The 13,404-nt window shown below is 31.7% G+C and overlaps 1 protein-coding gene across 1 annotated transcript; it reads right to left on the bottom strand.

Annotated features, from left to right (window-relative positions):
- Positions 1–10,556: 10,556 nt before the first annotated feature.
- Positions 10,557–12,767, bottom strand: LOC123654336 (collagenase-like). The gene is made up of 5 exons (XM_045590252.1): positions 12,567–12,767; positions 12,229–12,493; positions 11,821–11,910; positions 11,551–11,744; positions 10,557–10,749 (listed from the first exon to the last, which is right to left on the bottom strand). Exons 1-5 carry the CDS (start codon positions 12,765–12,767, stop codon positions 10,648–10,650), a joined length of 852 nt encoding a protein of 283 aa, XP_045446208.1. The 3' UTR covers positions 10,557–10,647.
- Positions 12,768–13,404: the final 637 nt, after the last annotated feature.

Here is a 13,404-nt window from a genome sequence, read left to right as displayed (position 1 = left end):
ATTTTCAAAACTTTCAAGCTCCAAAAGAAGACTTTTTGATTTTTTTTTTTAATTTTTAGCAAAAAGTATCTTCTCTACATTAAGTTTTTAGAGTATGTATTATTCATTCTGTCGAGACCTGGACTGTCCTGGACTCTCAGAGATGTCATATCGACTGGTGATATATCGAGGTACTGAAGTGTATGTACGACGCGGCGACGATGACCATTCATGTCTAGGAACAGAGAACAATTACTAATGGCAAATAACAATACTCTAACTTAAAAAAATAATACGCTATTGAAAAGAATTACTTTATTAGCGGATTATCTTTAATAGCAGTAGAAATTTCTGTGGATTAGGTAATGTGCAATACGTACCGTATAGTTGAGGTAGAAGGATAATTGCTATCTATTACTTGTAGGAGTAGTTTTATTTAAGGAAAAATGCATTAAAATTAAAATTAATTAAGAACTTAGTATTTTTTTTAATTATTTCTAATGTTACAAAAATAGTGTATTTAGAAATATTACACATGGTATGTGTCTGATGTAAAAAGTAATAGGAAAACTGCACGGAAATCGTTGACAAGCATGTCTGAGAACGATGCAATGAATTAACAATTGTGCCAATTAATGGATTTTCTCTTTAGAGCGTTTAGCGTTTTTCGCTTGGCATTCTTTAAGTTAAGCAATCTAAGAGAGTTTTTCCCCATTATTTTTTAGATTTAATAAAAGAAAAATACTATTTAAACGTAGTCAATAAGTAGACTATGATTAGGTACGCTTAAGCCTGTAATATCCCACTATTGGGCATAGGCCTCTTTCCCTATGTAGGAGAAGGATCAGAACTTAATCCACCACGCTGCTCCAATGCAGGTTGGCAGATATACTCCCTACTATGAGTAGCGATCGCTATCAGGTGTACATGATAACAACCGGGACCGATGGTTTAACGTGCTCTCCGAGGCACGGTGGGGAGACCCTCAAGTACTGCACAAATACCCAGACCACGGCAAACACCTGTATGGCCAATACAAATGTTAGTCATGTGCGGGTATCGAACCCGCAACCGCCAGCGCAACAGGTACAATTCATGGCTGTAACCGTTGCGCCAACGCGGCGTCATGATTAGGTGATCAGTAATTATTATTTATTATTAAAATGAATGGCTTTCTCTAGTCTTAAGATAGAACAGATAATTTAGTCTATGTAACGTAGAATGGAAAACACACGAGAATAATCAGTGGATTTGAGGTTTTTACTTTAATACTTATTTTTGGTTAATCTTAACTTAATCTAGAACGACACAATGAGTAAATAAAATACGTAAGACATTTTGATGTAATAAGTCACAAATACAGATATTTTATAAAACTGACTATTATCTGCAATTAGTGGGGTTATTGTAACGTCTTTTTATATATACCTATGTTTAAAGAACCAATACAAACTTAAAATAAAACTAGATTTGTGTTTTCTATTTTAGAATATCCAATATTTGCTCGGAGATCTCTATAACTTTCGTATTTGTTTAAAACGTCTCACTCTAATAGGGTGTTGACATTTAAGAGAAATTTTTCGCTCGAGGGGACAAAAATCTGAGTCGACGAAAGTAAAAGGTTAATTATTTTCTCTCGAGGTCGTGGAGTAAGGAAGAGACGTATAGAAAGAAGTTATTTAGCATTTAATAAAAATTAATAATGACGTATGTCCGTACCAATGATATACGTACCTACTAAATTTCCTGATGAAAGAAGTGCAGGTTTATTCTTTACAAAAATCATGGAAATGGCGAAGAAAATATCTGTAAATAATTATCAATATCCTAATAATAATTGCAATTGACCACAACTGCTTTTCGGTTGACTATACCAGTGTAAAAATCAACGATGAATGTAGCTAAAATAGTTGGATTTCGATCGGTGAGAGAGCCGGAAGTTCGATAATTGTTTCCTCTGTTTCCCCCTTAATCAGTAGAGATCTCGTCTAAAGTGTTATATATATATATATATATATATATATATATTGAGAATATTCTAATATATATAAATAAGAATTCGGTTCCGGCTTTAGGAAATATTTTTTGCATAAATATGAATTTTTATGGTAATCAAAACAGTAACAAATAACAAAATTGCTTTTGTGTAGAAATAATAATAATAATAAACACTTCACACTCAACGGCTCCAGTCAGATTTTCTCCTGTGTCCGGAAACATACACAATACACAAGCACAAACGCCCAGACCGCGACATACATCTGTATAGCCAATACATATGTCTGTTGTGAGCGGCGATTGAACCCGCGACCGCCAGTGCAACAGCCAGTGCTGTGATCGTTGAATATCGCTAACGCGTCATCATAATATAAATATCTCACATTCATTAACAAATATTCAGTTCACTTATTCTTTTAATTAAAATTTTGAACATGTTGATACGTTTTCGTCGGCTTTCAATCAAGCAGCGGAATAGATCGTAAATCTAGTCGGCTATGGCATTCGGTTAGTGGGTCAACAAACTGGTCAAGTCACAGTTATTGAATTTTATAGATTTGACGGGCGTTAACGGCGGCCATTTTTACTTTTCGTGAGAAAAGAAGAAAGTGGAAATGGCTTAACGATATCATGTTAATATGGATAATATCGAAACCGACATGTTTTATTTTTAAAATAGGTATAACATCCAAAAGATTACTAAATATAATCATATCTAATAGAATATTTTTTCAAGAAACGAAAAGATGATACCTAAGATTATTTGTTTAAAAATTTTTGTGTGTAAGTATAAAAATCGTGTTTGTGTTTATCATTAAAAAATGAAAAGTCATCAAGATATCTTTTTTTTTAAATTATTTTCATACTTCAACAGGTAAGGACGATTTTTTAATCGTAGTAGGTATTATTTTAATTTAAGCTAGCTGTGCGATATTATATATATAGCTGTGCTGTGTGATATTTAACAAAAAGTTGTCGTTCAGTTCGCAAAGTTATAAAATAAATAAATTTCTAAAACAAAAGTAGCCTATACACTTTAATACATCAGCTATCTGCCAGTGAAAGTCCGGTCAAAATAGGTCTAGCCATTTTAGAGATTAGGAACAAACAAACAGACAGACAGACAGACAATTTTTTTTTCTCGGTCTATTTTTACGCATGAATAATAATTTTTACTACATTTATGATTAATCTATACAAATAAATAAAATTGGAAAGTCTCTTTGTAATATTGAAATATCCGCTCTTTACTAAATGCATAAAGATATTTACACGGTACATATACCAAAATAACATTTATTACAATTTTGGTCTGTCTGTCTGTTTGTTCCGGCTAATCTCTGAAACAGCTGGACCGATTTTAACGGGACTTTCACTGGCAGATAGCTGATGTAATAAGGAGTAACTTAGGCTACTTTTATTTTAGTAATTTATTTACTTTATAACTCTGCGAACTGAAAAATAACTTTTTTGTTCTATTCCACGCGGACGAAGTCGCGAGCACAGCTAGTATCATATATAATATATATGATAATAAATAAGAAAATAATAGACAATTTTATTGGTAAAATATTCAAATTAGATTTTTGTAAATATACAATAATAATATAAAATTTTATAATAAATAAGTTTGGCGCGAACTTGGAGAGGCCTATGTCTGGCAGTGGACTGCAATAGGCTGAGCTGACTAACTGAATATAAAATTAATTATCATACTGAATGATGTTAAAAATATCCTACTGCGAGATATCTATCTTTGTAATAAAGAATACACTTAAATAATTGGATTATCCTTTAAATAATCAACTTAATGATTGTTATTCTGTGTTGGCCTTTTAACATACTTAACATTACGACGGTTGTCATTGCCTATTGTTAATATATTTAAATTTAATGTCTTATAATAAACAAAACGTAATTAATGTTTAAAGTGCTGAATTAACTTGTGCCTTTCTTCACTTTGATAATATCTGTAAATGTATATATCTGTAATAGTTGTTTGGTGGTAGAGCAACTGGTACGAGTCGAAACGTTGTATTTAAATAGGCTCACAGAGGTTCATATCGTGGTCAAATACAACGTAGTTGTTTACTTATGTTTTAGTTTAGTTTTAAATATTAAGGCAACTTCTGATTGTTTCTTATTATTTCCTATATAGTTTAAGACATATTTAATTTATATATTTTAATTATATGTGATAATTATTTTGTTTAAGATATTATACTTTTATTATATACTTATTTATTCCTTTTTTTATAAAATAGATTTTATAAACTTTTTTTTTCATTCCAGATCAAGCGAGATCGCTTCGAAAAGTGTTTAAATAAAGGTGTTTATACCAATAATGTTGATAGTGTTATTAAAAAATAAAAGAGTTACCTTAATACAAAGTGTTTGAGATTTCTATTGGTAATTTTTATACGCGTGTGTAATTGTTTATTAGTGCTTGTGTAGTGTTGTGTTGTCAAGATGATGACCTTATACAGAACCATCAAAGGGACGAGTACGACGAAAAGGAAACGACGAGAGAGAAGGTATGTCTAGAAATTAGTCAGCTTTAGTATTAATGCTTTATTTAAGGGTATTTTAATAAATAATAGCCGCGTACCATTATGTCTTTCGCAATTGCTAGGAATTCAAAAAGATCGATATAAATGAGTTCGTAAGAAAATATTATATTTACTTATTTCTGACTTTTATATTTTATTTTATTAAATATAAAGATAGCTGAAAAATCTTTTAATCGTTAAAACTATTTACTAACGACTTCAATTGTTTCTAAATCATATTAAAAATAATACTTATGTTAATCACTACTAGAAAATGTTTGCTAATTCATATCATATATATTAATATGCTAAGGTTAGGATGTTGTCTCCCTTTTTAGAAAAAACTTCACGATTAATTCAGATAAATTATATATCATTTTATTGATAATTGCTTGCTCTACATCTTGATTTGCATCTACAACAAAAAAAAACTTATACTATTTAAAAAGGAAGGTTTAAGGTATTCTTTAAGATGAAGGAAGGCTATTTTTTTTCTCAATCAACGCGGGTGAAACCTCGGGGCTCAGCAATAGTTTATTAATATCGACAACCTAGACATATGGATGTAGTATATCAATCCAGTGACAAACTTTTCATGGAACTTACCTATTTCATTTTTTAATTCGATTACTGACTACTTTGACGGCTTTTGTACTCACTGCACTAGAGAAGCCATAAGGACATTTAAAAAGGAAAATAAAACAAAGCAATAAAGTTAGATACTATAATCTCTAAAACATTTTAAATAAATTACGAAATTTCATTTAAAATATAAACAAAGCAATTCTCCTGATCCATAGGTATTAATCAGACAATAGTTTTCCGCTATACATTTTAAGCCTATTAAATATTTCTCACTTAGTCATTTAACCTACTTTCCTTCTGGTCTCGTGCCTATAAATTCACCACAGAAAGGAACAAGCTTTCGTAAGATTAGATATAAGTATGCGGTCTACAAATCCTGCCCAGAATGCAGTTTGGTGGACATTTGATATAATTTTAATCTACGGTTAAGTGACATTATAAATTAAGTAATTTTGTTTTGCTAGTAATTTATTAAAACTGTCTTGACTAACAAAAGATAGAGCGTTAGTAGTGTTATAATACTTATAATAGCTAAAATAAAATAATACAATTGTGTTAATATGGTCACATACTCTAAAATACTTTTAAAGTTCATTTAATCTGTAGATTCGGGTACATTAATAGTTTTATAAAGTTATTTATCAGTATTAACATTAAGTGTAACGACATGCTTTTTCGGTTGAAATCGATAAACTTTACCTAATTACCGAATAGAATTTTATCTTTCTTTTACTGATAGAAAACTAAATTTCTCAAAACTCACATTATGTATGAAATAACGGAAAAGACTCATTATACAAAAACTATACGTATAAATGTCCTCACGGGTAAAACCGCAAGTAATATCTAACGTAGAATAAATTATAAAATTAGGAAAACAAAATTGTTTTAGCACTACTAAATTTTTTTTATATTTGTAAGTGGCCTAATAACTAAATATACTATATAAACTGTTAAACAAGATATTATGAGCTAAACTGGCAGCTAAGACGTAATTGCGTAATAATCGCACATAATCAATCATCCAGACATCCGGACTTTCGCATCGTAACTCGATAAAATTGAAAACACACAAGCGCCGCGTAAAGTGAATGGCAGTATGTGGAAGCAGATTGCTATGTTGTTGGTTACTTAACGAAATAGTATGTAGTAATACACACAGATGGCGTTAGTTATTATACAATAATGATTAAAAGGTATCTAGTTTAGTTCGTTATAATGGTTATCGATATAAATACCTCTAAAAGTGTAACTTTAATATATATTGATACAATTCCCTCAGGTCCCGACTGTTTTGATCACTCGCTATTAGTGCTAATATGATTTTACTTTGTAAAATGACCACTCAAAAGTGCTTTTGAAGTTTACATGCATTTCGATTATGATTTTAAAATAATTATAATAGACATTCATCTATTGACCCATTCCTTGTCACAAGCAGCACATTACCTACTATAATATTCACACTTTTATGTCACAATTTGTACCTACACCTACACCGACACAATACCATCTCCTCTGCCCCTAGGTTGCCTGGAAGAGATCGCTTTTCAGCGATAAGGCCGCCCTTTGTACCTTATGATACTCTGTTAAAATCAATATGATATGTATTATTTCTGTTTTGGTGTACAATGAAGTGTACTGTTATGTAATGTTATGTTATGTTATAATGGTAAAGAAAAAATACATCAAAGACAGTTTATGTTCGTTGCTTCAGTTTTTTACTCGAGTTTACTGTAATAATTAAGATACAACGAATCTGCCAAATTGATCGCTTAACAACTTGACACAGCGCTTTAAATTACATTGTTCGTAACAAAAAACAAGCTATCGAACACAAACAATCGTTACTAACCGCTTCAGAAGATAACGACGCCCGAAGTCATCGACTCAATTACGAAACACATACATTTAATTACATAATTATCTTTTTCAAAAGCCATAGATCTCATCGCAGACCTTATCGATGGTACGTCAATATCCTTTAATAAAATAAATAGCAAAATATAAATTTAATTTAGAAACACAATAGGTACTTGTGAGAGTGTAAACTTATGAGGCTGTTTTTTAACCGACTTCCAAAAAAGGAGGAGGTTCTCAATTCGACTGTATTTTTTTTTTATGTATGTTACATCAGAACTTTTGACCGGGTGGACCGATTTCGACGAATTTTGTTTTAATCAAAAGGTGGTGTGTGCCAATTGGTCCCATTTAAATTTATTTGAGATCTAACAACTACTTTTCGAGTTATATCTAATAATGCGTTTTTACTTGACGCTTTTTTCGTCGACCTACGTTGTATTATACCGCATAACTTTCTACTCGATGTACCGATTTTGATATTTCTTTTTTTGTTGGAAAGAGGATATCCCTAGTTTGGTACCATGATAAGGAAACCAGGATCTGATGATGGGATCCCAGAGAAATCGAGGGAAACTCTCGAAAATCCGCAATAACTTTTTACTGGGTATACCGATTTTGATAATTTTTGATTTAATCGTAAGCTGATGTTTATCATGTGGTCACATATAAATTTTATCGAGATCTGATAACTACTTTTTGAGTAATCTTTGATAGCGCGTAGTTACTTGACTATTTTTTCGTCGATCTACGTTGTATTACTCGTCGATGTAATTGAAGTCGGTTTTTTTTCGTTTGCGAGCAAACACAATTATTTTTTAATTTACTGCGAGTTCGATTTTTTTAATCAAATTAAATTAATCCACAGACTGTAAAAATTGCATTATGTTCAAACATTGTGCGTGATTCGTGAACGTTTTCGAGAAAACTTTGTTTGTAAAGTAAGGAATAGAATCTTGTATTAAATCATCAAATTTGTCGAACCCGACTTGATTAGAATTGACTTCTATTGTGTTTTATTAACGAAACGGGTCAATAACAAGTTTCCGTTGTTTTTGTGCGGAAAAAAAAAACATATTTTTTATTCAATTAACAAAGTATATCATTTACTAAGTCGAGGTTAGTTACTTATAGATAGTAAAGTATTTTTTTGTAATTAGATTAAGACTACAATAACATTTGTGTAATTAGGTAAAAAGATTAAGTTGATAAGATAACTTGCAATAAACTACAATAATGAATCATATCGCAAGTAGGGAAGTCACCGCCCCTGCCAGCGTGACGATAGATTAAGCGCTTGAGCTCAACTAGAAAAAAGGTCAGGCTCATTAACCAGATCATGTATCTGGACCGGATCAGGATAGAATGTGGCATGCCAGATCCGGCAAGTTCTATCAGGACCAGGTCTGGTCCAGACTAGGGTTGCCTGATGTATAATATAATCAAGTATGGTAAGCCATACTGGATCAGGATCTGACCTGAATCGCGCTATCAATGTTTTTAAGCGCACTTAGTATATATACAGTTATTAGGACAGTCTAGCAGGGAGTCCATTTCTACTTTCTTCTTTCTAGTGGTGCAGTCGTAAGTAATAGGAAATAGTTAATTATTAGAAGTTAATAATTAAATTTAATTAATAACAAGAGTTAATTAATAATATAAAAATAAATAAAAAGAATTGATATTGAAAGTAAAAACATAAATAAATAATACATTGGAAAAAATAAACGGAAATAAATGTCATAATAATTATGTTAAGTAACACATGTATAATAACAATTCGTTTTTTTTTTTATTAAACAATTTTTTCAAGTATATAACCCCCAGTAGGGACAGCCTGGTGGGGTCAACGTGCCCTGGTGGCCGTCTAATGGCAGATACCTCTCGTTCCGCTATCCAGCTCGTGGATAAATTCAGATGTTTCTTCGGACCAATAGTTGTCCGCGGACCATCGGTTAATAACCACTAGACTCTACAGTCTCCACTAGCGACAAAGGGGTTGGTTTAGTTTTCTCAGAGAATCATAATCAAGTTTCAACGTTATTGTTGTCAGCAATCTTGCTACCTTCTCTTACGCACATAAGGTTGTAATTATATTTGTTACAATTATATATAATTGTTTTTAAGTTTTGCCATGTGTTTTGCAATATGTGCAGTACTGTAATTTTAATTTGAAGTCAATTTATATAAAATAGTTACAGTTAAGATATTACGTTATTTTTTTTCAAAAGTAATCAATGCATAATTACTTTATAAAAATAGCATTTCCTTAAAAAAATTACATAAAGTGATACTTTATAGAATAGAATATAGAACTCACCCAGGTCTCATAATTATCTACTTATCATAAAACATCAAACAAATTATGATAAACAATGGATTGATTACGTTTGGGTTTTCCAACTGTTGGCGAATTATTACCTATTTTTTATAATGTTTATATACAATAAAAAAGAGATAAGAAGTTTCAAGTGACGACTACCTTAATCAGAAAAGTGTTATACTTATTTATTTGTAACCAATAAAACACCTTTTTTATGTATAAGTATTGTATATGTAAGTATTTCACCAGTGTAGTTGTTCAGTATAACTTCCTTTACGTTACGTTATTTCTGGGTATCATAGACTATATTTTATTTTATATTAAAGAAGGTTATTTTTTATTTATTCTACTCCGACTATGTCTTTGGTTAATAAATAAAATATTAACATGTTTTAGATCCAAAGTTATCCCCGTCAAAGTTTACTACGACTGCGAGGTTTCAGTCATTAAGATATTTTGGCTTAGAATATTTCGTACTTGAATTACTATTTTATTAATTAAACATTGAATTAATTGATAAATTAAATATTATTTTATATATAAAATACTGTGGGATTATTATAATTATGTTTTTGGTTATAAATCTAACCAACGCATTTGGTTCCCTGTCCTGTTAGATATAAGTTTTTATGCATAAAATAAATAAATAAAATAAAAAATACTAAAGTTTTAAATAGGCTCAATAACCTTATAGTGTAATTCCTACCTATCTATTTGACACATTAAAAGCAATATCCGAGTCACATCAACCAGAAAGGTGATGCTTTAAAGGAATTTCAAACTTATATCATTTTGTGCTTATGTCCTGGATTTTTCACTATCAGATTCGTGGGAAAAGTATCGTCTGAAAGTGGTATTTAAGCTGAAATCTAAAAATATAGTAGAAGTTGTTATTTTTAGATTCAAACGTGGGCTAATTAAAAAAAATTTAAGGTCTTTATAATTTTACAGGTCCAATATAAACGTTTAATGTAATGAGGTGTTAAGCTCACGTTCACGTTTAAGACATTTTACTTATTTAGTGCGAGGTGTTTTAGAAGTCAAAGAATTTTTTTATGATAATTATGTTTGTAGTGAACAAACTTTCTTTATGTGAAACTCCTCAATAATTAAATTGATTGATTGTAAGAAAACTTTTACCGGTGAATAGCTAATGTTACTAGAAGCAAATAAAGTAACTCGTATTTTCAAAAATGTAAACTAAATCAAATTTAACTGTATCGTAAGGTTTCGAGCAGTAGTTAGTTAAGAAAACGCCTTTATTACCAATTTTGATTCAGTTCAATATATTATTATGACATATTGAGTGAAACAAATACTAAGAATTATTAGATATTATATTTAATTAATTTTTTAAAGTCGGGCTTGGATCCAGGAGGCGAATGAAGTAACTCTGGCGAAGGCGGCGGGGATTCCACGTTGACAAAACTGGCCACCGAAGGAAGTGATACCGATCTGTTCAAATAGAAATTACATATTAAAAAAGTACCAAATCAGTAAAACAATAACAACAACGATATAACATTACAATTTAAATTAGGTTAAATATATTTTCTTACGGTTAGTATTCATAACGTTATTGTTAGAGATATTAAGTAGCACATGTACAACACATAGAATTACACATGACTTTTTAAGTACATTCTATATCTGTATAACTACAATTAAGTCGGCAAAGAAGTATGGCTACGGCGTACGGCTTACCTGATGCTAATGTAATGGAATGAATTTCGTCATAAGGTGGTGTCACACACTTGACGAAAGTCAAAAATAATGTCATTTAAAAAACAAAAATAATAAAAGAAAGTTAATGTAGCAAAAATGTCAAGCAATAAAATAAAAATTTACATCTTAACATTAGGTACATTACAAACTTAAGTAATAAACCCAGTGTTATAAGCAACCTTAACTTAGTCAAAATACAAAAAATATTAAGTTACTCAAATTTTCTAATGTAAGCTAAAGGTAAGCGATTACCGTAGCTTATAGACGCTTGCAACACCAGAAACTCGCAAGCATGTTACCAATCCAGATCTCTTCGAGGAATTCTGGTCCTCTTACTCATAGGAATACAACACTACTCGAAAGCAGTTACTTTTCTAGTCGGGTTGCTCCAGATTTTGAGCAGAATATTTCCTGCTATGCCCTACCTCATCCCGGCTTTCCATTCAATTTTCTATTCCAATGTACTGTTAAAGTCATGTGTAAAATATAGTTTTACAATTTGATACATTAAATTTTAACGTTAATACTGACCAAAACACGGTTGGATCCGCTACCAACAGCGAGAGGACCACCGGAGTCACCAAAACATGTGCTGCGACCATTGGTGGTAGAAACGCACAAAGTGGAGGGGAAGATGTATGCAGAACCGAAGGCACTGGCGCAAACTGAGTTGTTAACCACTAGAAGTTCAGCGTGTCTTTTTACGCTGTTACTAATCCAAGGGCCTAAAACGAAATTCACATTTCAATAGGTATTACTTTTGTAAAACGTTATTTTTAAACAATTTCAGATTGAACTTACTGTCACTAATTGCTCCGTAACCAGCAGCGATAGCCGTAGAACCTATGTATTGATTGCTCCCAGTCGCGAGAGCAATGGGCTGGATGTGATCTAAAATTATAGTCACGTTTCAGGGTTTAATATACAATGTTCTTTTACGCGACTATGTCGGCAAACAAACATACGGCCCACATAAGTGGTCACCGCGCGTTGCTGACCCTATACCCGACCCAACACCGCTTGAAAAATTGTTATTTAGTTGTGATCTTCTGAAAGGTTTAGGTACCTCCCAGACAGGCTACTCCAGATTTGAGCAGGAAATATTCTGTTGTGTACATTGCCATTAATTACTATTATTTTGGTAACTTAATGGACTACAAAAAACAACTAGTAATAATAAAGTAGAAATACAACCTGAAATTTACTTACTGGTGAAACCGACATAGGAGATGGTTATTACAGCTACATCGTTTTCAACGGTGTATGGGTTGAAATTATGCGTTTGAACATTGTTAGTTGTGCGACGAACACCTCCAAAATTTATATTCGTGGAGCCGAGGATGACGGTTACTTGGACACCTTGGTGGGTATTAGTCCACCAGCAGTGAGCAGCAGTGACAAGCTTAGTGTTAGTAAGAAGGGAAGATCCGCAAAGAGAACTTTGTCCAGTTGTCAGCAAGACAATTAGACCAGCCTGAAATTCAGAAAAAGGTATAAAATGAATAGTTTATTTTTGTATACGAGTGTATATGAATAAATGTACTTACCAAGTGAGGATGTTCGCCGAGAGCAGATATTTGACCTCCGATAATCCTGGATCCGTCGAAGTCTTGAGCCTCTCCAGCTTGTTTGAGGCGTTCGTACTCTGGTATTCCAATCTTTTCATGATAACTATTAATATCGACTGGGAATGGCAGCCTAGCTGCACTAGCCAGGGACAGACCAACGACAAAAACCAGTAACTTCATATTCAAGACTTCAGACGACAACATTGAAATATATCGCAAAAGTGTGTTCTTTATATACTACTAATTATTATCTATGTAATCTACATTTTAAATATTCGAAGCAGGTATCAGAAAATAATTGCGACTTATTTGATTATTACTAGATTATTGGGTTTATTATCAAACGGTTAGCTCTTGACTTCCAAAGTAGTATTTAGTTTATTAACAATTATTTAGTTTTATTGGACTTTATTTCTGAATAAAAGATATAAGCCGCGTAGTGCGGCAGAAATTTGGGGGGTGAAATCGTGTGAAATAGCTGATATTGACGCTCCATGATGCTGACAATGACGTTTTACAGCGAATTCAACTGTTTATGTAAAATGTGTAATTTTCTTGTCCCATACTCCTCCGTGCTTTATATGAAATCGTTCCCTGTGATATTTCTTGCCCTATAAATGCTCAATGTTGAAAGCGTAACAAAGAAACTTAAAATCACATTTATAATGTTAGTAGTGATTTTTTTATGTGTGTATCAACTAAGAAACTATTTCAACGGTGTAGTTGTTCAGTACTACTCTTAATAATATTCTAAACTACTGGGATTATTTTTTTAAGCATAAATAATTTTTTTATATTTTTTTATACGACGTTGTTC

This window comes from Melitaea cinxia, chromosome 1, assembly GCF_905220565.1.
Source record: "Melitaea cinxia chromosome 1, ilMelCinx1.1, whole genome shotgun sequence".
Taxonomy (NCBI): domain Eukaryota; kingdom Metazoa; phylum Arthropoda; class Insecta; order Lepidoptera; family Nymphalidae; genus Melitaea; species Melitaea cinxia.
The sequence above is the reverse complement of the archived record's forward strand: the minus strand, read 5'-3'. Positions and strand labels throughout refer to the sequence as shown.